The following is a 19,885-nucleotide window of genomic DNA, read 5'->3' on the forward strand; positions in this document are numbered from 1 at the left end:
CCCCCCCCACCCCCTCCAGTCTGGAGGTACAAGTGGCCTGAGAACCCAGGGCAGGTCTGGGTTTAGGAAGGAAGGCAGCTGCGACATGAAAGTTCTGACAAGGGGGAAACCTAGAAGGAAACAGAGCGGCAGGTGACGGAGAGGCAGGGAGGCGGCGGCCAGACCTAATCCGACGTAACCCCCTCAGGGCTCACCCCGGTTCAACAAGCAGCATCACACCCGCAGCTGTCGTCACAGGCAGCTCCAGGCAGTTCCTGGAGGGGGCACTGGGAGCCACATCAGCCCCGTGCAGGTGACAGCCACCACCACCCTCCCCACCCCCCCAGGCCACGTCCTGGGGGTAAGTGGCTGCTGAGGCTGCAGGTAAAAAGGCGTGGGGCCCGTGACAGGGAGACCAAGGACAGGGCCCTGGCCAGGGCGGGGGGGGGGGGGGTCTCAGGGAGGGGGACAGGCTGGCCGGGCCTGAGTGCCCTCTCCTCCCTCCCTGGTCGTCCTGGCCATGTTGGGAGTGTGGCCTAGCATGGGAGAACCCCTGGGGGAGGACTGGCAGACCCCGCTGGGGGCGGGGGTGGCGTCCGGCGTTGGGAGAGAAAGGCCCGCAAATCTCACCGACGGGCTGACAGAGGCTGAAATCAGACCCCGCTCAAACAGCGAGCTCTGCCTCCTTACTGACCGGGAGCCACCAGTCCAGTGCCAACAGCCATGGGGGAGTCCAGACGGTGCCAGCGACACGGCGTTTCAAAGAACCGAGACAACCCCCTCGGAAGGCCATGGAGGGCCTGCCAGCACCGGGAGAACGGCCTCCGGGACGCTGCCCGGAGCCACAAGGCTGTGAAGGCGCCCGGCCTGGGCGCAGGGGGCCTGGGCCGTCCGCCGTCCGAACACCGTGGCCGTGGCAGCTCTGTGGCTTGTGCTGTTCAGGAGGTGGATGCGAGGGACGGGGCAGCCCGCCGCACGGGCTGGACAGTGGCCCCATACGATACGCCCACCCAGAGCCTCAGAATGTGACCACGGTGGCATCAGGGTCTCTGCAGGGGTGATTAACATAAGGGTATCGAGATGAAATCTGGATCAGGGCGGCCCTAAATCCAAGGACTCTGTCCCTCCAAGAGGAGAGACAAGGAGAAGCCATGTGACGACGGAGGCAGAGACGGGAGGGTGGAGCGGAGACCCCCCGAGGCCGGAGGAGGCAGGAGGGACCCTCCCCTGGAGCCCCGAGGGCGCACATGCCCTGCCCACACCTGGATTCTGGACTTCTGGCCCCAGACCCGTGGGAGAGGGGCTGTTCACTGTCCCCCCCGCCCCCCCCCCCCCCCGCCCCGCTCCTGCACTGGCCACTGCCCTTGTCACCAGATGGCAGGGAGGCCTGGCTCTTCAGGCCTTCCCCTCTGGGGTTAAGGGGCTACAGGCCCCCGGGGGTGGGGTGGGGCTGGGGGACTCCCAAGGGGCAGAGGACTGTGGTGGGGCCAGGGTGGGCGTGGGAGCTCCGACCACCCGAGGCCCCAGCGGGCGCGGGGCTTGACCCCCCGCTAACCCCTGCCTCATCTACCCCTTGGTCTGCAAGCTCTCACTGCCTCTTCCGGTGCCCGGCCGGCTGACTTGTGCCCAGCCCACACCTGGCTAGGAAAGACCCTGGGGTTCCCACCGTGCCCCCACCTGAACTGGAGGTGAGCACCACCCACCCTAAAGCCTTCACCAGGCCCGTGAGGTCAGTGGGGCAGGTGGGGTGTGGAGGGACTATGATCCCTCTGGACACAGAGGGGAGCAGACCCACAGGGGCAGCGGCCAGACAGACAGATGGCCCCTCTCTCGGCCCCCCACCCCAGGCAGGCCCGGTATGACCCCCGGGATGGGGGGACGTGGGGGGTGCCCCAGGCCCCACACCTCCACGTCCTGCTTAGCTAGTTCTGGAAGGGACAGAGGGACACACAGCCCCCACCATCTGGGCCTGTCACTCCACTGAGTTGGAAGGGGACAGGTTCCAGGCCGGGTCTGCACACAAGCTGCGTGACCTCAGTACCTCTGCTCTCTGCAGAAGGCCGTGGGTCCCGGGGTCAGTGCTCGCCCCCACTTTCTGTCCCCGGAGAGCGGCTCCACATCTGCTGTGTCCTGCCAGCTCCAGCCACGACCGTGTGTGCACCCACGGAGGGGCCCGGCGGGGCTGTGGGGGCGCGCTCCCTAGCGCTGGGGCCAGGCTGGCCCCGGTGGGGCGGCCCAGGGCGGCTGTCCCAGACCAGCGGGGCCCTGAGGCATCATCTGGCTGCAGGGGAAACCCGTCCTCTTCCCCAGCCTGTTTCCCCCAGACCCTGTGTCACTCAGGCTCCTGTGAGGTGAGTGTTCATCTCTTGCAACCCAAGGCATCCTGGTCTCCCTCACCTCCCTCACCCTGCCCTGCTTCTTCTGGGCCCCTGGTCGTAAAAGCACTGTCCACCCTGTGCTATGGCCCGAGACCTGGGCATCGTCCCCCAGCAGTAGTAGGAGAACGGCGGTCTCTATGACACCCGTGTCCTAATCCTCGGAGCCTGTGAACATGTCGGTCACCCTACAAGGCCACGGGGCTTTACACACTGGGTTAAGGAGGCTGCAAGCCTGGAGGACCCTGGCGAACCCAACCTGGTCACAAGGGTCCTTACAAGAGGGAGGAGGAGGAGGAGGAGGAGGAGGAGCATCAGATCGGAGAAGACGTGACAACAGAGGTGGAGACTTGATGTGAGGAGCCGGCGGGGAGGCCACACGGCTGGAAAGGAATCGTGTGCTCCCTGGAGCCTCCAGAAGGAGCCGCCTAGGCTGACGCTTCCGTTCTGGCCTCGTGAAGCCCATTTGACACTCGCTACCTCCACAACTATAAAGCTTGAGCTGTTTGAAGCCACTGAGTTTGTGACAAGTTGTCACAGCAGGTGCTAAGGTGACCCCCACCCCTGCAGCCAGAGCCCAGGCCACACCACCTCTGCCAGGACACCATGGCCTGACCATCCCGGGGGGGCCTCCAGTCCTGGTGGATCCTCACTCTGGGGGACCCGGGGCGTATCACTGAGGCTTTCTGTCCCTCAGATGCCCTGCTCAGAACGGGTAACAGAGGGTTATCTGGGGCCAGGTGAGCTGATGGTCCTTGCTGGGACCTACACGCCACACCCAGTGCCTGCCTGGACCCTCAGGAAGCAAACGGCCCAAGACCCTGCCTTGGACAGACCCAGGAAAGACACTGTGGGCACAGCTCAGAGTGGGGGTTGGCTTCACTGCCCCCGCCCCCACCGCCACAGCATTCCCAGCACCCACATGGGGTGCAGGGGAGCACAGGCTCCCTGCACCGTCATCCCCACGGCAGCTGGCTGGGAGGCAGGACGGCAGGTGAGGGGGACAGGAGGGCCTCCTACGGACTCCTGGGCAGGTGTTCCCGGGAGCGGGTCTAGGAGAGCCACGTGGGGAAGCAGGGAGCTCCGAGGGCCAGGAGGCTTCCTGCAGGAGGGGCTGCAGGTGCTAATTCGGGAGGCAGCTGGCCTGGGGGGCAAGTACAAGCGCCCCTGCCCCCACCAGAGGGGGGTGATCCCAGGACACAAGCAGGTGCTGCTCTGAGCACGGGCCCTCCTGCTCCCAGGATCCTTCGGGTTACGGGCCGGAGGGCAGGGGCTCCGCTATTTGGTCCACGACACCCTCTCCTTGCAGTTCACGGGGGCCCGGGGTGGGGGGGGGGGGGGGACTCTGTGAGCCTCATTGCAGAGATAAAGCAGAGGTCCAGAGAGGACCCCAGTCAGGCACAGAGGAGCCTGGTCCAGAGCGTGCTCCCTGCGAACAGCACAGAAGGAGCGAGGCTGACCCAGGGGCACAGATGCCCGCTTGGCTCATTTGGGGCAGCCCCCAACGTGCTGTGTACGGGCCAGATGCTCGCACCTATGCCTGGAACCCTCGCCTCCACCCCAGACCACAGGCACCCCTGTGACCCCCACTTAGCAGAGAGGAAGTGAACCCCGGAGGGTGCGGGCCGGCCGTACAGGTGCCGGTGGCCACAGACGACCCCTGCCCCCACCGGCTGGCCAGCTGCTCAGGGGCAGGCAGAGCCTGGCGCTGGGGGTGTGTCCTCACAGGGGATCTGGCAGGCCAGACAGACAGCCTGCCTACGAGGGAGCGCGCGGCCGCGGCCACCTGGGGGGGCCACTTGGGCAGACGGCAGCCAGTCCAGGCCCAGGAGGCTGCCTAGTGAGCCCCACGCAATTTTTCACCCCATACTTTTCCAATAAAAAAGCAGTTAGACACCACCCACAGCCTTGCGGAGGGGCCATCTGGCAGTCCAGGCTGCCTTCCCTGCCAGCAGCCAGCGCCCGCAGTAGGGCCGGGATGGCGTGCTCAGGGGCAGAGCCTGGCCTGTCAGGAGGGGTGGGGGTGGCCACCCACAGGGGGAGGCGACGGGGGTGGGGTGGGGGTGGCCACCCGCAGGGGGAGGCGATGGGGGGGGGGTGGCCACCCGCAGGGGGAGGCGATGGGGAGGCCTTCCTCCAGGGATGCTGTTGGGCGGACACAGAGCCCAAGGCCAGGGGTGAAGCGGGGGATGGGTTGGCAGCAGCCCAGGGGACCAGTGAGGGAGGGGCGGCGGGGCTGACAGAAGGCGTGGGTGCATCTGACCTCAGACCCCGGCAGGTCTAGGAAGAGCAAACAGGCTGGCAGAGAGGGAGCCTGGCCCGCTCGCTGCCCCGTCCGGGGGGTGACCTCCCTGGGTGCTGCCCGCCAGCCATGCTTTCCCGGGTCCAGCGTGCGCATCCTGCCAGCGCGGACAGATCCAGGGCCTGACCGGCACACTGTCGCCCTCCTGCCCAGGCTGCACGTGCAGCCGCCCCCCGCGCCCCCCCCCCCCCACAGCCCCAGAGCCGCGTCGGCGTCTTCTGCCCGCCACACAGCAAACAGAATGACAAGTGGAGCCCGTTCCGACGCTGTGTGGGACACGAGTGCCCCGGGGCTGAGCGAGTGTCTGGGAGGCACCCCGCGGCCAGGCCCCAGGTGGATGGCTCTGTCTCTCACTCCCGTGCTCTTACAGTCCTATAAGATCAGGGCTCTGCCCTTCCAGATATACTGTGTGGACACCTGACCTTCCTCCCCTGACCAGCTCCTCCTGGAAGGGGCGAATGACCTCACCCTGCCGTGCGCCTGGAGACAGGTCGGGGCTGCAGAGGGCAGAGGCCCTTCTCTGGCTCCTCTGGCAGGTGAGCTGGATGGGGGGGGGGGTGGCGGGGGGGGGAGGAGCTGAGTGTGCAGGTGAGCTGGACCAGGGGGTGGGGGGGGGGGAGGAGCGTGCACCACACCCTCTGAGCTGCACCTGCCTCTTGACGGGCTGGGAGGAAGTCACCCATCACCCAGAAACCCTGCCTGGGTCAGCAAAGGAAGGCAGAAGGAAGTCGGGTCTCTCTTGCTATCCGAACTCACTACTCACCCCCCTAAACTCCAGAACGAAGCGGTTTTGAGTAAGGGGGTGTCCTTGCCGTGGGGGAAACTAAGGGGTCTGCGCCGCAGGCAACACCCACCGGGCACGGTATCCCCGTGCGGCCCGGAGGGACAGGGACCTCTTGGGACAGTGGTTCCCCCTCAGCTTCCCACTATGATCTACACAACGGCCCCTGTGAACTCACGCGCTCTCCCTCCCTCTCTCCCTCTGCTCCAGCCCCACCGGACATTCTGCACCAACATTCCCCGCCTCACCACGCAGGAGGCGATCAGTGCGGTGGGAGGTGAGCTGCGGGAGACGTGGCACCGTTGCCTTCACGGGCAAGGGGTCACTGTGAGGGGGAAAGCCGTATGTGAAGTCTGGCCAGAGCACGGACAGCCCACGGCAGCCTGAGGGCCCAGCCTGCACTTTCAGGTGAGAGAGACCAAGTCCTCTATCAAATCGCTGTTAACTCCCGTTTCCACTACGGCAGCCACACGCGGGCCCTAACCAACGTGGGCCGTGTGGCTGAGCTGGCATGCGCACCTTGAGCGCCGGGACTGAGGGCTGGGAGGCTCCGGTGTGCGGGCGGTATGGGTCTCTGCGTCGGATGAGGGCAGACTTGGGAGGGGACCAAAGGGCCTGTGCTCTGTCCAGATGCGAGGTAGTGAGGGCGGGGGGAGGCGGGGCTGGACCTCTGCAGCACAGGTACAGTGGCCCAGCCGGTGCCGACCGGGCACGGCCCACCCCAGGGGCAGAGAGGCAGAGATGCAGACACGCTTCGGCGGTGGATGGCGAACCATTCCTCGGGGAGCCCTCACTCCAGGCAGCCTCTCTGGGAAGCAATCCTGCAGCTTTAGGGCCCCTCACCCGCCCAGCCTGTGCAGAACCAGGGTCAGCTGCGTGGAGTCTCAGCCCTGGCTTGGGCCTCCCTCCCAAGCTGCGCAGGGACGCGGCCTACTGTCACAGACGATCCAGACACTCATGGGAGCGGCGAACCCGGGTGACCAGGGACCAACCTGAGCCCTTTCCCGGGCCCTCCAGCCGAGGGCTTGCTGAAACACGGTGGCTCACTCACCCTGAGTTAACTGACTCAGAGCTTGCCGTGGCCCAAGACAGGTGTCTCTATGACCCTGACACGGGCGGGGATGCTGGGGCGCGAGGCGGGGGAGGCGGGGGAGGGGGCGGCCCTGCTTCCTCCTCTGGCCCCAGCCTCCCTGAAGCTGGGGACAAGGGGAGGCATGGCCTGCCACCTGACCTGCGATGGAGCCAGAGGCCGTCACACGCTGGGGCGGGATGTGTGGTCACATCACCCGTGCAGACCACGGCCATGGCTGGGGCCCAGCACGCAGCGGTGGGGGAGGCTGGCCCTGCCCATGGCCACCATCCCCCTTCCTTCCCAGGACCCGCAGCTACGGGCCCCAGTCACAGCCCGAGGCGGGTCTGGGCCAAGTGACCACACCTCACATGGCAGAGACGTGGGCCCCAACACAGACGCCAGCCAGCCCCTCCAGGCAGGGGGCCCTGGAACCCAGACTCTGGCCGTCCTAACACCCTCTAAGGGCAGCAGTTTACGAGGGGATCCGCAGGAGGACAAGAACCATCAGCTCTGAGCCCTGCCCTGCACCCGTCCGCGGTGCACCCCACTGCCCGCCCCGCACCTGCCCTCCCCCGTTCCCCGGCCGGGACCGGCCTGTGGGCTCCCTGCTGGATGTGAGTGCGGAGGAGGCCAAAGCTCCGGCCGCCCGCCACCCTCGGCCGTGGCCTGCCACCCGCTCCAGGGCACCGACGGCCACGTCAGCAGTGACCTCTCGTTCCTGGGGCGCGGTCTCCACCTCTTGTAGCAGGGCTGGACTCACAAGCAGAGAACAGGCAGGACTGGGCACGACCAAGGGGCCAGGCCGAGCTCTGGAGGCCCCTAGGGGGCCAGGGTCGGCCCTGTGCTGCCGGAGGGAAGGAGGCAGCGGTTCTAGGAGGCGGGGTACCAACCGCAGCAGCGTCAGGGCTTGGACAGATGGAAGGGACCAGCGTGGGGGTAGCGGTTCGGTTTCTTCTGTGGAAACAGGCCAGGGGCCCTAATGGCGGCGGCCGGCGGCCTCTGGAACCCCCTCGAGCAGGCCCTGGCCTCAGAGAGAGCTGCCTGCAAGGTGTTTTTAGATCAAGGACAGGCCGAGGGCGACGTGGTGGCCCAGGTGCATAATCTAACTCACTCAGGAGATCTCGGAACGACTGTTCCCGTGGACGCACGCCCGTCCCAGGGCCCATGACAGCCACGGAAGTGCCTCAGGGGTCCCAGCTGCCCGGCCTCCGGCCACCTTCCCCCAACCATCCAGACGGCAGGGACAAGCCCACGTGGGACCTCCAGGCTGACTTGCCTCGGATGGCATGCCCTGGGACTCGGCCCTCACCCGTCCGCACCATTCCTCTCTCCACCCCCGCCCCCACCGCCGTGGTGACTCCTGCCCCTTGCTGTCCCCCTCCCAGGCTCCAAGGCTGGTCACCTGGACCCCCAGGGGTCCTCTGCAGGCCTGTCCTGCCAGGCGGCTTTCCAGTCCTTTGCACACTTGCTCACGTATTTGTCTCCCGAGAGGGGCCGTCTGGCTGTCCCCCCGGGACAGGCGGGGACACACCAGGTAAGTGGGAACCAAGGTCACACAGCACACAGACGTCCCGTGGGACTTTGCCCCGTGTCGTACAACTTGCCTCAGAGCCGGTGTTCAGGGGGCCCTTCGGCCCACCTCCCGAAAAGAGCGCTTGATTGCACCGTCCCCGCGGCCTGGACGTCCGTCCCCCTTACCCGCTCAGCCCCTTGCTGCAGCCTGGTGCACGGCCATCACCTGCAGCCCCATCACCAGCTACGACTCTTCCCAGGTGGGCCGTTCACGTGTCCGAGAGGACTATGCACCCGGCCTGCCAGGGGTCCAGGCGTGTGACCCTTACCCTCCCTCTGCCTCGGTGTCCCCGGGTATTCGTCAGGGAGGCTCAGTGCCCTCCCCCTCTCCCTGGGCTGGGGGAGAGGCCCACAGCGAGTGCAGGAGCCTGGGCCGGCGGGGGCCGGGGAGCATCTCTGCCCATAAGGCGCCCAGCTGCTGAGCTCAGGGCTCTGGGCGGCCTCTTTCCCTGCTCCCCACAAAACACCCCAGGGCCGGTAGATGACCAGGACCGAGGGCCCTAAGGAGGCCTGCGCTGTGGTTTCTCCAGCTGCATAAATCCTGAGTTAATGGGAATTTCATTGTTCCTGAAAAGGAGGGTAATTATGAGGTGCTGGCACACTGCTATTAACGGAAGTCTCTATTTTCTGGTGACGTTTACAGCCCCCAGCCTGGAAAGCTGCCCTCCCACCCTGCTCTGCCCCTGGCAGTCTCCATCCCAGGGAGCCCTGGTGGAGCCGGGGCCTGGACCTGTGGCGAGGCCCCTTGTCCTCTGCACCCCTATGGGTGGAGGTCTCAGGAGGAGGTGGGGGGGGGCTTACCTTGTCGTCCCCTTCACTCTCGCTGTCACACTGCGGGGAGAGAGACAGAGGAGAGTCAGAGCCCCGCAGCACCCCTAGGCAGGGCGGGGGGGGGGGGGGCTTGTGGGGAGAGGGGGCCTCGGTCAAGGGCTCTGTGGGGCCGGCCAGGCAGACCCTGGGGCCCAGAGTGAGCCGTGAAGCCCCCTCCTCACCCCGGCCACACCTGGAGCAGCATCACCCCCGTCCTGGGACAGAGCTGCTACCCTGCGACCCCCTCAGGCCTCCTCCCACATGCTGGTCTCCAGGCGGGAAGAGCTTGGTCTCCTGGGCGGTGGGCATAGGCCACACCCCACACGCTTCACGAGGCCCACGGATGGGGGTGGGGGCCCGGGGAAGAGATCGGGGGTGCCCTCTGGGCAAGGACACGGGAGCCTGGCCCAGTTTGAAGGGGCGGCAGGGAGGGCGAGGGGCCAGCGAGCCCGGACCCCTGGGACAGACAAGGGGGTCAGGACAGGCTGTGGCCACAGCACCGCCTGCGGGAGAGCCGCCACAGACTCGGCATAAACCACTCCACGTGTCAGCTTGGCTGCTTTAAAGGAAGGCTGGCAATCATGCGAACAAATCTTTGTTTCCCGTTTTCAGTACGCAGAGCTTTAAAAAGAAAGACTGCTCCTCTAGAAACCACAGCAATGCCCCCCTGCAAGAACATAAAGAAAAATAATCCCTTTCCAGCAACTGCAATTACGACACGTCCCGTCAGATGAATTATCCCGCCGAAGAGAAATCTCCGGGGGCCACGCAGGAGGGTGGGAGGGAGTCAGGGGTACGCACTGCTCGCGCGGTGCCCTCCACTTGGTTAGTGCAGGGAGGGGGCCGGGGTGAGGGCAGGGGTGCGCTCCACGACGAAGCTCACAGAGTTGCGCACGTGTGCCACTCGCTGTAGCCTAAAGTGACCCTGGGGGCTGGGCACGTTGGGGGGGGATCTTCTGAGGCCACGAGCTTCCCACCCTCAGCCCCACGGACCTGCCCCCCCCCCCACCGCAGGGCCAGGACAGAGGCCCCCCGACCCCCGGCATCGGGGGAAGGTCCTTTCACAGAAGGGACCGGTGGGCCCACAGTGTGCTGGCCACATGGCTACTAGAGGCCAGGGCAATCCTGCGTGGCCGGGTCCGGGGGTGGGGAGAGGGGAGAGGGGCTGAAACTCAGGAGGCATATGGGAAGGCAAGGAGGGGCTGGAACATTCCAGAACATGTGGAGTGTCACTGTGCAGTCCCAGTGAGCTGGGACTGAACTCTGCTGTGGGAGCCCTGGCCTAGAGACAGGGAAGGCCAGGGTCTCTGTGCTGGCAGAGAAGGGGTGGGGGCCAGAGGGTCGTGGCCTGTGGGAGGGGGCCCTGGAAGGGAGCCCGTGCACAGCTGGCGCAGAACAGCCAGGCTGCTGGCAGAGCTGTGGGAGGCCCCCCGCCCAGCCTCCTCCTGCTCCGTTAGTGGCAGCAAGCCCTTGGGCTGGACACCGCGGTCCCTTCACCCTGCCGGGAGGGCTGGGCCTCGTGCGCGGCCGGGCCGCCTCACAACTCTCCCCACGGCTTTTGGTGTCGCGATGAGAGCTTAATGGCCCGACAATCAAGGCGGGGTGAGGGTGCGTTGCGGCGAGTGCACGGATCCTATAATTAACCAAACAGCACACCCCTGTCAGCCAGCACAGGCCACGTCGTAAATGAACTCGCGTTATTAAGTCCTACTGAATTAATGTTTAACTGCAACAGAGTCGGAACTGAATGAGGCAATTAATCAGGGCAAGGAGGGAAAAAGAGCCACATCCGTCTTACAGGGGCCGCTTGAACGAGGTGACCTTCACAGCGTTGGGCCGGGTGGCCCCGGCGTGGGTGGGGGTCCAGGCGGGGAGTCCACGGAGCACAGGACAGACTCCAGGCCCCGAGGAGACGTGCTGGCTGTGGCCGGGAGGCCACAACACGGGCTCCGGAGCAGACGCCCACGGGGACGCCGTACCACCACCTATGCTGTGCAGGCCTGGGCAAGTCCCTTGACCTCTCTGTGCCTCAGTCTGTGCTTCTGCAAAACACAGACAACAGCGCACCTACAGGGCTGTTGCGCAGGTTCCGTGAGTGAATCCGTGCAAAGCACTAACCGGTGCCGGGTATGTAGCCAGCATGACATACAGCACGATGGTATCTTTATCACCATCACCACCATCGTCGCATCGTCACCACCACCACCTTTGCCATCGCTATCATCCGCCTCGGCCTCTTCCCTCACATCACCTGAACAGCCCTTGGAGGCGTCTAGCCCCCCAGAGGGTCTGGGCACAGACACCTCTCACCTGACAGTGCCCTGCTCCCCTACGAGCACCTGCTCAGGAGGTCTGGAGAACTTGGCCTCCATCACCAGGCCTTTCTTCCAGAGACCCGGGCAGCCGCTTGCTCGGGTGGGGCTGCTTGTCACCCTCCAGAATTGGGAGACGCAAGCAAATCATTCGACAGCAACAGAAATGTGCCTTTTTCTCGTCTCAGTGCGAACGTAATTACCGCTTCACGGCGGAGCTTAGGGGAAGGCCGCTGGCCTTCCATTTCTCAAACAAAGGCATGAAAAATTCATGGGCGGGGAAACTTGACGCTGAGCCCCCGGCTCCCTTCAGCTGCTCCAGCACCTGGGCCTGGCCCAGAGGTGCCCACGGGGAGTGGAGAGGAGAGAGGCAGGGAGCCGGGGCAGGGTCCCTCCTGCTCACGTGGGGCCCAGAGGCTGTCCTGGGCCCTGTCCTGGATGAGGATGCTGAAAGTCCTCCCCGCTCCAGCTTCCCACTCAGTGCCCCACTCTATCCTGCGAAGCAGGAGGCGTGTGGTGTGGTCCACAGTCTGGGGTACCGCCTCTGGAGGGCCAGCTTGCAGAGCTGCCCGGGGGCAAAGGAGAACCTTACTTCTCACCAGTCTGGGACTCACTCCGGAAGGGCACTGTTGCTCGCAAAGGCCCAAGCAGCTGCAAACCAGAAAAATCAGCAGGGTCCATGGTCTACGTGGGGGTGGAAGGCAACGGAACATTCTATGCAGCTCACCTGAGCGTGGAGGCAGAAACTCAGACTGTCTGAGCTGCTGGACAGTTAGTGCTGACCCCACCTGGACCGGACCCATGCGCCCTGAGGTGTGTCCATGCACTTTCCATGTGCCCTGGGGACACCCGAGGAATCCTCGCTGTGGTCGTTCTCCCTGGGCGCGCCATCATGGCTCACGCGTGCGTGTGCATGTTGCGACGCGTGTCAGGGTGTGCTCTGGGCCTCTGTCACGCGAGCGCCTGGGCATCCTGTCCAATGGGTGTCCCACCGCACGCCACGTGTGCACCCAGGGGACCTGACAGAGCCACCTGTCCCCATGCGTGTGGCCGTGCCGACAGCTCATCTGTGCTTAGGGCTCTCACCCTCCCGTAGCCCCTCATGGGTCTCACTGTGCCTGCTGGCACTGCTTCTGAAGAACCTGGGGGAGAGAGCGGCTGCCTTTCCGCCTGCGTGGGTGTCCCTCCTCCGGGGAGAAGGACATGAGGGTACTCCCTTCCATCGTGCTGCACGCACTCCACGGGGGTTCAGAACGCACGCCCAGTAAGCAGGGCAAGCTAAACAAGGGGCCGTGGACAGGCTGGGCACTGGGGCTGGGGCGCCCCAGTCATGTGAGTGAGCACCACCAATGCAGGGCCATGCCTCGGGACCCCATGGGCAGGCAAGGGTGCCAGGAGCGGGGTGGGGGCCGCAGTCTCCTCCGGGGTGGCCACAGGACCAGCTGGGTGACCGTCTCAAGTGCTGAACGGCACCGCAAGTGTGGGTCACACGACACAAGGCGGGAGCTGTCCAACCAGCGCTTGCCGTGGTATTAGCCCATTACACGGACAAGAAAGTGGAGGCTCAGAAGCTAAAGGGACTTGCTTGCAGTCGTGTGGCCCAGAGGCAGGAGCCAAGCACTAGGACCTGGGGGTCCGCTGGGCCGGCAGGGCAGGCAGGACAGAGGCATTCCTGCATCCCAGCAGCGGGAGGCCTGGGACGGTGTGGGGGGTGAGGTCGACGGCACATTTGCTCACTGAGGTCACTTCTGTACAACTCAGGCGCCACCACAGACCCACCTGCGTACAGATGGGGAAACTGAGGCAGAGTAGGTGAGTGGGTGAGGGGGCTCTGGAACCCATGGTCTCCATCTGACCCCTCTGGTCAGGACCCCAAGCCGGGGACGCCCTCATGGCAGCTGGGACAGGGCTGGGTATCACACAGTATCACCCTGCAAAGGGCTCCAGGCCACTCTGGCCCAGAAAGTCACAGTGAGCCTGATTAATTATGCACGATGGCTGGATGGGGACCCTGAAAAATCCCATTCTTGTTTACTCAGCTAATTCACTTTTATGAGTATTTAGGCTTTAAAGCAAAACAAAGCACTAATTACCCAATTAACGAGCAATTAAGTTACCGCAGCCTAATAGCCCGAGCGCGGACGGCCTCCACGGGCTGATGGTGAGCGAGACCCACATAGCGGAGACGCGCAGCTGGAGCTGCGCAGGCGCGCGTGGGAGGGGGGAGGCGGGGCCACGTTCCCCGAGCAGGGGGGTCATCGAGGGGGGGGCTGCCTCCCCTAGGCCGCACCCCTAGGCAGCCCCGCGGCCCCTCACAGCCAGGAGCGGTGGGAGGGAGCCCCAGGCTGTTCCCGCCCAGGGAGTCTGCGTCTCGGGTGCAATGGGGAGCTCCGGGCGGCCTCCCATCTGGAGGCCTCCTCACGGGCAGCGGCGGGCAGTGGGCTCTTTGGGGCCCTGGGAGACAAGTGGGCTGGCGTTCTGTCTCCTGCTCCCAGGCCTCCTTGGAGACCTGGCTGGGAGCAGTCACCAAGGTGACAAGTGTGGGGCCTGGTGGCAGCCTGGGACCATCCCTGAGCCCCAAGTCTGAGCTGAGGCGGGAAACGCGGCAGCTTCTGAGTAGCCGACCGCAAGAGCCCACATCAGCGGCCACAGGGCGCCGGGCAGATCCAGCACCCGGTCAGAGGGGAAGCCAGACCCCAAGCCTCTGAATCTCAAGAGGACCCGGGGCGACATTCTGATCCTTCCACTGCTTGGCCCATGACCCACCTGCTGCGCCTGGACAGAACCCAGACAGCGCAGGCCTGGAACAAATGCATGGATGGACGGAGGCGTGACCTGGGCTCTGACCGCTGATGTCTGAACTGTCCTGTCCTCCTCCCGCTCCTGATGCAGGGTCTCAAGGGGATGGCACTCCTGAGGGATTCTGGGTTTCCCAGTGGGGGCCAACCTACACCACCACGGTGAAAAACACAAATTACTTTTAATATTCCCTCGTGGCAGTTCCCTAAGATCTCGAGGAGAGCTGGGTGTTGTTTCGTGGGATAGCTTGTCTGAGATCGCCTACCAGCGCAGAGGATGCTGGGGTGGTGCCCCAGGGTGGTGGCAGCATGGGGGACACTGCTGCCTGTACGGACCGAGGCCTGGCGCCCCGGTTGCTGCCTGTTCTTGGTCGCCATCTCCCGTCATAGCCGGGGTGGCCCTGTGCCTCTCGGGAGTCCGAGCCCCAACAGGGCCAAACCTGCCTGCCCGTGCACCCCGCTGCGCCCCGCACTGGGCCCCTCTGTTCCCACCGTCAGCTCCTTCTCCCCACAGGTGTCGAGGGCCCCTTGCTAACCCTGCCTCCCCTACCTGCAGGCCACGCTGTGAGTGTAATAACGCACGTACGCGCATGCCTGCACACTCACGCTGACACACACACACACACACACGTCCCCGTGGAACGCCCTCCCCCAGTGTGCTCAGTGGCACCTCTGGACCCCGGCCCGACAGCCCCTCCACGTTCTCTCCCCGTCCCGCTGTCCCATGGCCCCCATGAGAGCGGGGGTTCCTGGGCTTCCTCCGATCCCCTGACCACAGGGCCTGGAGCCGCCCCCCGCCCGCACTAAGCGCTCAACAAACACCTGGGACGGCAAACAGCCCCACCTCACGATCAGGTCCCTGCTCGCCTCTCCCGAGCCTCGAGGGGACGGCGGGGACCCTCTGCTCCCGCCTCAGGGGCCTTGCCAGTCCCTCAGGTCCGTGTCTTCCTCCGTGCCCACGGCCGGCACAAACCCCCTCTTCCTGTCCCTCGTTAGCGGCTCCCCCGCCAGCCCTCGCGGGGCTGGCATCATTAACGAGCCCGTGTCAGAGGAGAATAAAAGATGGGCCGCAGCCCCGCCGCACACGGCTGACCTTTCGCGGCGTCGACTGTATTAATATATTCTCGTGTTGTCAGACTCAAAGCGCTAACTGCCTCATGAATTATTTATCAACACAAAAAGTCTCAACCAGAACAGCGTGAACATTAATTCCTAACCTCCTGTGCCCTCGCAGCCCCGCGTGTCCCACATAATTGAATCTCCCAGAGGCCCGGCCTGTCGCCCTACCTCCAGCCACGGCTCCCGCGCGTGTGGCCGCCGCCCGGAGGCGTCCTTGTGGGCCTGTGCAGAGAGTCTGTGTCCGGCCTCTGGGGGCAGGGCTGGGGCCTGGTCAAGGGGCGGACGGGAGTCCCAGGACTCGGCACCAAACTGCCCCGGGGCAGTGACGCGCTCAGTGGCTCCGAGCAGGGTCCTGGGCAGAAGGCGGACCCTCCCGGGCACCCGCCTGGAGGCCGGACGCAGGAACGGGGAACCGAAGCACAGGGCCTGGCAGAGGCGGGAAGCCACGGTGACCTACAGCTGAAGGGAGGGCAGGGGCTGCCCACACCCCAGGCCAGGCGGGCAGGGAGTGTGCCAGCCTCCCTGCCCCTCTGAGGTGTCCCGCGTGCTGGGGGAGGGGGGGTGGGGGCGACGTAGGCAGGGCACAGGCACGGGGGCTGCAATGGCCCCCACAAGCCTTCCTGGAGTCCACACCATGTGTAGTCCCAGCCAAGAGGACACTGCAGAGTGACCATAGTGTCCGAGGCTCACACTCCTCCGGCCAAATGTCCCCAAGTGGGTGCCCTGGAGTCCACAAGGCAGCGAGGGGACAGCTGGAACATGTGTGGCCCGTGGTGGGCCCTCCCTACACAGAGCAGGTAGGAAGATAAGACTCCGCGAGGCCTGGAGTTTTTGGGGACGGGGTGCAGGGGACACACGGGATGGCTTCTCCTGGCAGTCCCTGCAAACTGACCGGGGCAGGCCCCAATCCGTGGCCCACCCGTGTGCCAGACCCCCACCTGCCCAGTTAGGGGCGTTCTGTCAGCTGCTCCCCGAGGCCGGAGGCCCGGGCACCTGCCCTCAGGTGCTCCCCCTGTAGTGGGGCTGAAGCCTCTTTTATGCGCCTGTTGCCAGTTTGAAATATGACAATGGGGGAGGAAGTTTTAAAGACAACTGGAAAACGTCACAGAGACAAGCCAGTTTCTCACAAACGTACGCTCTCCTGACACTAAATCCGGCCCTTGCTCTGACAGAAGCACGAGGGCCGTGACACAACTGTGTGACCCCCGAGGCACCGACAACTGTGCTCAGGGTTCCAGGCCCCCAGCTGGAGGGCCCTGATGCCTCCCAGAACCCAGTCCCCTCTTGCCGACAGCGCCCCACCCCTCCTGGAGCCATCTGCCCAGAGAAGTGCCAATGGGCTGCACGTGTTTGGGCTGCTGGGACAAGCCTTGCCTGAAGCTGGCATCCCTTTTGGCCCCATGAGCCGGCTAGGCCCCCTCAGCCTCCACGTGGCCCTTTCCTTCTAGCTCTCTGTCCGGACCTTGACCTTGCCCCCCGCCTGGCACCCCGTGCTTGCCCCTCTCTGAGTGAGGGTCTCCTACCGGTGGCCAACACTGTGTGAAAGCACCTGTCTGGTCTGCTTTCTCCTGCCGTCTGCCCAGAAGGGCAGGCACCAGAGATCCCCTCTGCTGGCACCCTCGGTGCGGGGGAGCTCCCGGGGCCACCGTCACGGACGCGCAGAGCTCCAGATGGCACAGGAACAGCAAACACTTTCACTCTGTCTCTGTGGCCCGGTGGCCCTCTTCCAGAGAACACTGAGGCCCCCAGCCCCAGGGCAGCGTCACGCTCCTCCCCTGCAGTGCAGACCCTGGCCTGACCTTACCCAGCTGGCCCTTCCCTCTAGGACAGGGCTCTGTGGTGCTGTGGAGTGCGGGGAGGAAGGCAAGCAGGGGCCGTCCCTGTCCCCCATCCCGGCGCGCGGGAGCCACACGTGACCCTTGCAGGCAGCTCTGGCGCGGCCCCAGCAGGACGGCAGGTGCTGATGGCAGGTGCTGCCCACGGCGCCAGGTCTCAGGGCTGGGGACGGAGGCGCTCATGGCCGTCCTGGGCTGTGCTGCCCTGACCCGACGGTGACCGACCAGCTCAGCACACACGCAGCACTGCTCTGTGAGTGGGGGTGGTGGGCAGAACACTGGGGGTGGGGGGTGGGGGGGTGCACCCTCCAGGGGGACTGTTCCTTCCCACCTCCAGCATCTGGCAGGACAAAGGAGTGGGGGTGGGAAGTTTCTCTGTCCAGCAGGGTGAGTCCCCAGAAACCTGGGAAGGGGAGGGCATGCAACCCTGGTGTGCCTGGGGCACGCCCTGCCCTGGCTAGGCTGACCTCACCCGGGACAGCAGAGCAAGGGGACCAGGCCCAGGCTACCTGCAGAAAATGGCCACAGAGAGACGAGGTACAGAAATGTGCCCACGTGACTGTCCAGGCAGGTAGAACCTGTCAGACACACACAGTTACCTTCAGAACCTGCTCATACGAGATAAAGTCAGAGATTGAGGACCCCCCCCCCACCCGGGCACCCCTCCCCCTCTACCCCGGCACCCCCTCCGCCTGTATCTTTCCTAAGACCGTTCGCCAGCAACTAAAGTACTGGGTAGGTCGCCTGTTCATCATTTCATCCTCTGTCCTGTCCTTGCCCTACCTGGGAGTGCACAGCACTTCATTGCCCTGCCCCCTTCCAGGAACATCCTGCTACCCGGCTCCGGGAGTGGGGCCTGCAGCCCTGGGGCACAGGAAGGGAGCTCGGGAGCAGAGGCCCCTAAGGCCACGCCCCTCCCGGTGCCCCATCCACAGACCGCACGGCAATAAAGGGCCAGCCTGGCTGTTCTGGGTCAAACCCTCATCAGCCTCCACATCAGGGTCGGCTTCCCTGGGAACACAATCTTGGAGGTACCCTAGGGCCACGTTCGGAATCTCACAAGCAGCCTGAGAAAGTGGCCCTGCCCAGCTGGGGCTGATACCCCCTGACCCAGCCGGGCTGAAGCACTGGGTGACAGGCGCCCGGGACACAGGGGCTCTTCACCCACCCACAGGGAGGGGCCTCCGTGTTCTACCAGCTGGACACACGTGGGCCGCGGCTGCACCCCAGGGCCCTAGGCGGTGGGCTGAGTGAATGAAGGGTGGGTAGACAGTGGATCCTCCGGAAAGAGACACCAGGCACTGGCTGGGGCTGCGTCACAGGGAAGGACCCCCACCGCCCCCGCCGCCCCCCGAGCCGCGGCTCAAGGACTGCCCTGTGCTCAGAGGTCGTTAGCAGAATGCAGCTCCCTGACTCCAGGGACAGGCTGACTGGTTTTTATTGCCTTTGTACAAATTACGGCCGCTCAGAAGTGGCCCAAGGAGCAGGGTAATGGATGTCGTAAACCTGCCTCGTAAAGACACAGCCCACGCTGTTCGGGGGCGGCCGCTCCTGGGGAGCAAGCAGGTCTCAGGACGGCTTGGGACACCCCGGGCACCTCTCCGCCAGCTCCCCCAAAGAGGACAGCCGGCCGGGGTTCCGCTGCACGTGTCCACCCACCCTCCAGCCATCTGACACCTCCCTGGGACCCAGGTCCACCCCATCTCGTGCTACACCCCACCTTTAACCACAGATGGCCCTGGCTCGAGGAGGCAGAGCTGGCAAGCGGCCTGCATGCACCCATCAGTTACCTCGAGCTCTGTCCCTGGTCCCCGGGGGGGCCACCTGCTTGGCCCCAGCAGGCACAGGGCCCACCTGGACTCAGCACCCGGAAGGCACGACGGAGGGCGGGACGCCACGCACAGAGCCAGGAGCTACCACCACTGTCCCGGGAGGAAGCGGTGGCCCAAGGCCACAGGGGGACCCCACGCGTGTGCTGAATCACACACACGTGGCCCTCCGTGTGGCCCTGCTGCTGTTTTGGCCGGAGCTCGGGTCAGCCTCATTCACAGCCACACAGGGCCCGGCACGCTGCAGGCACTCGCAGACGTCGGCTGCAGGCGCTAGCTGCCTCGTGCACGCACACGCCTGTCTTCGCCGGCACAGACCTGCTGCGCCCCCGCCCCCCGGGGAAGGAGAGGCCGGGTCGGAACGGGTGAGGGGTGTGTGTGCCCATCAGCCTGTGTCCGCTCACAAAGTGTGGGCACCCTCCTGCCGAGGAAGAGGGCCGCGGTCCTGCCCCTTGAGTCCAAGTGGCTCTCTGGTGACGAGAGAGGGTGTGGAAGCCACACCGCCGACACGGCCTCCTCCCGGCTCTCGCTAAGGCGCCCTAATGCTGTGAGGAGGCCGAACCGGCCCGCGCAGGGGCCACACAGGGAAGCCCGCAGCGGGGGAGCGGAGGCCCGGGCAAGGGAGTGGTCTTTCCACACTGAGCCCCTCCGGGCTTCCTCAGCAACTGACGGGCACCGGCCCGGCACCAGCTGGGGCCCCGCCAGGTGCTCTCAGGTCTGCCCGGCTGCCCAGGCACCGAGGTGAAGGGGACAGCCTGGGGCACAGCACAGTCCGAGGCAGCCTCCCCCCACGGCCCGGCCAGTGGCAGGAGGTGCTGAGACCGGCGGTCAGTAGCCCAACCAAAGTCTTACTGTCAATTTCCAGAAACCCCCCCAAGGCGATCAGGCCAAGCGGCGCCAAGCGGCTCGTTCCACCCTTCGCGAGGGGCTACTGCCCTGGCAGGTCTAGCAGGTGGGGCGCTACTCAACCCAGATGAGCCGGCTCGCCCACACACACCCCTCCCCTCCCGGCTGCCTGGCCTGGCAGACACCCCTTCCTCCCCATCCTGCCCGGAGTCCAATTAGAGCCTCGCCTGGACCCTCCTGCAGGTGGGGACCCCT

General features: G+C 65.4%; 1 protein-coding gene across 10 annotated transcripts in view; it reads right to left on the bottom strand.

The window, feature by feature from the left end:
• FBRSL1 (fibrosin like 1) overlaps positions 1-19,885 on the bottom strand; it is a 79,319-nt gene that overhangs the window by 22,973 nt on the left and 36,461 nt on the right. For 9 of the 10 annotated variants that reach the window (XR_006707520.1, XM_045457794.1, XM_045457796.1 and 6 more), the window contains exon 5: positions 8,883-8,912. The exons of the other annotated variant lie outside the window; for it this stretch is intronic. Coding sequence is in view for 8 of the 9 variants with exons in the window: in XM_045457794.1 (XP_045313750.1) it covers positions 8,883-8,912 (30 nt within the window). In the remaining variant the exon portion in view is untranslated. The remainder of the gene's footprint in view (positions 1-8,882; positions 8,913-19,885) is intronic. 10 annotated transcript variants of the gene reach the window in all.

The sequence above is a fragment of the Leopardus geoffroyi genome, chromosome D3 (assembly GCF_018350155.1).
Source record: "Leopardus geoffroyi isolate Oge1 chromosome D3, O.geoffroyi_Oge1_pat1.0, whole genome shotgun sequence".
Classification (NCBI taxonomy): Eukaryota; Metazoa; Chordata; class Mammalia; order Carnivora; family Felidae; genus Leopardus; species Leopardus geoffroyi.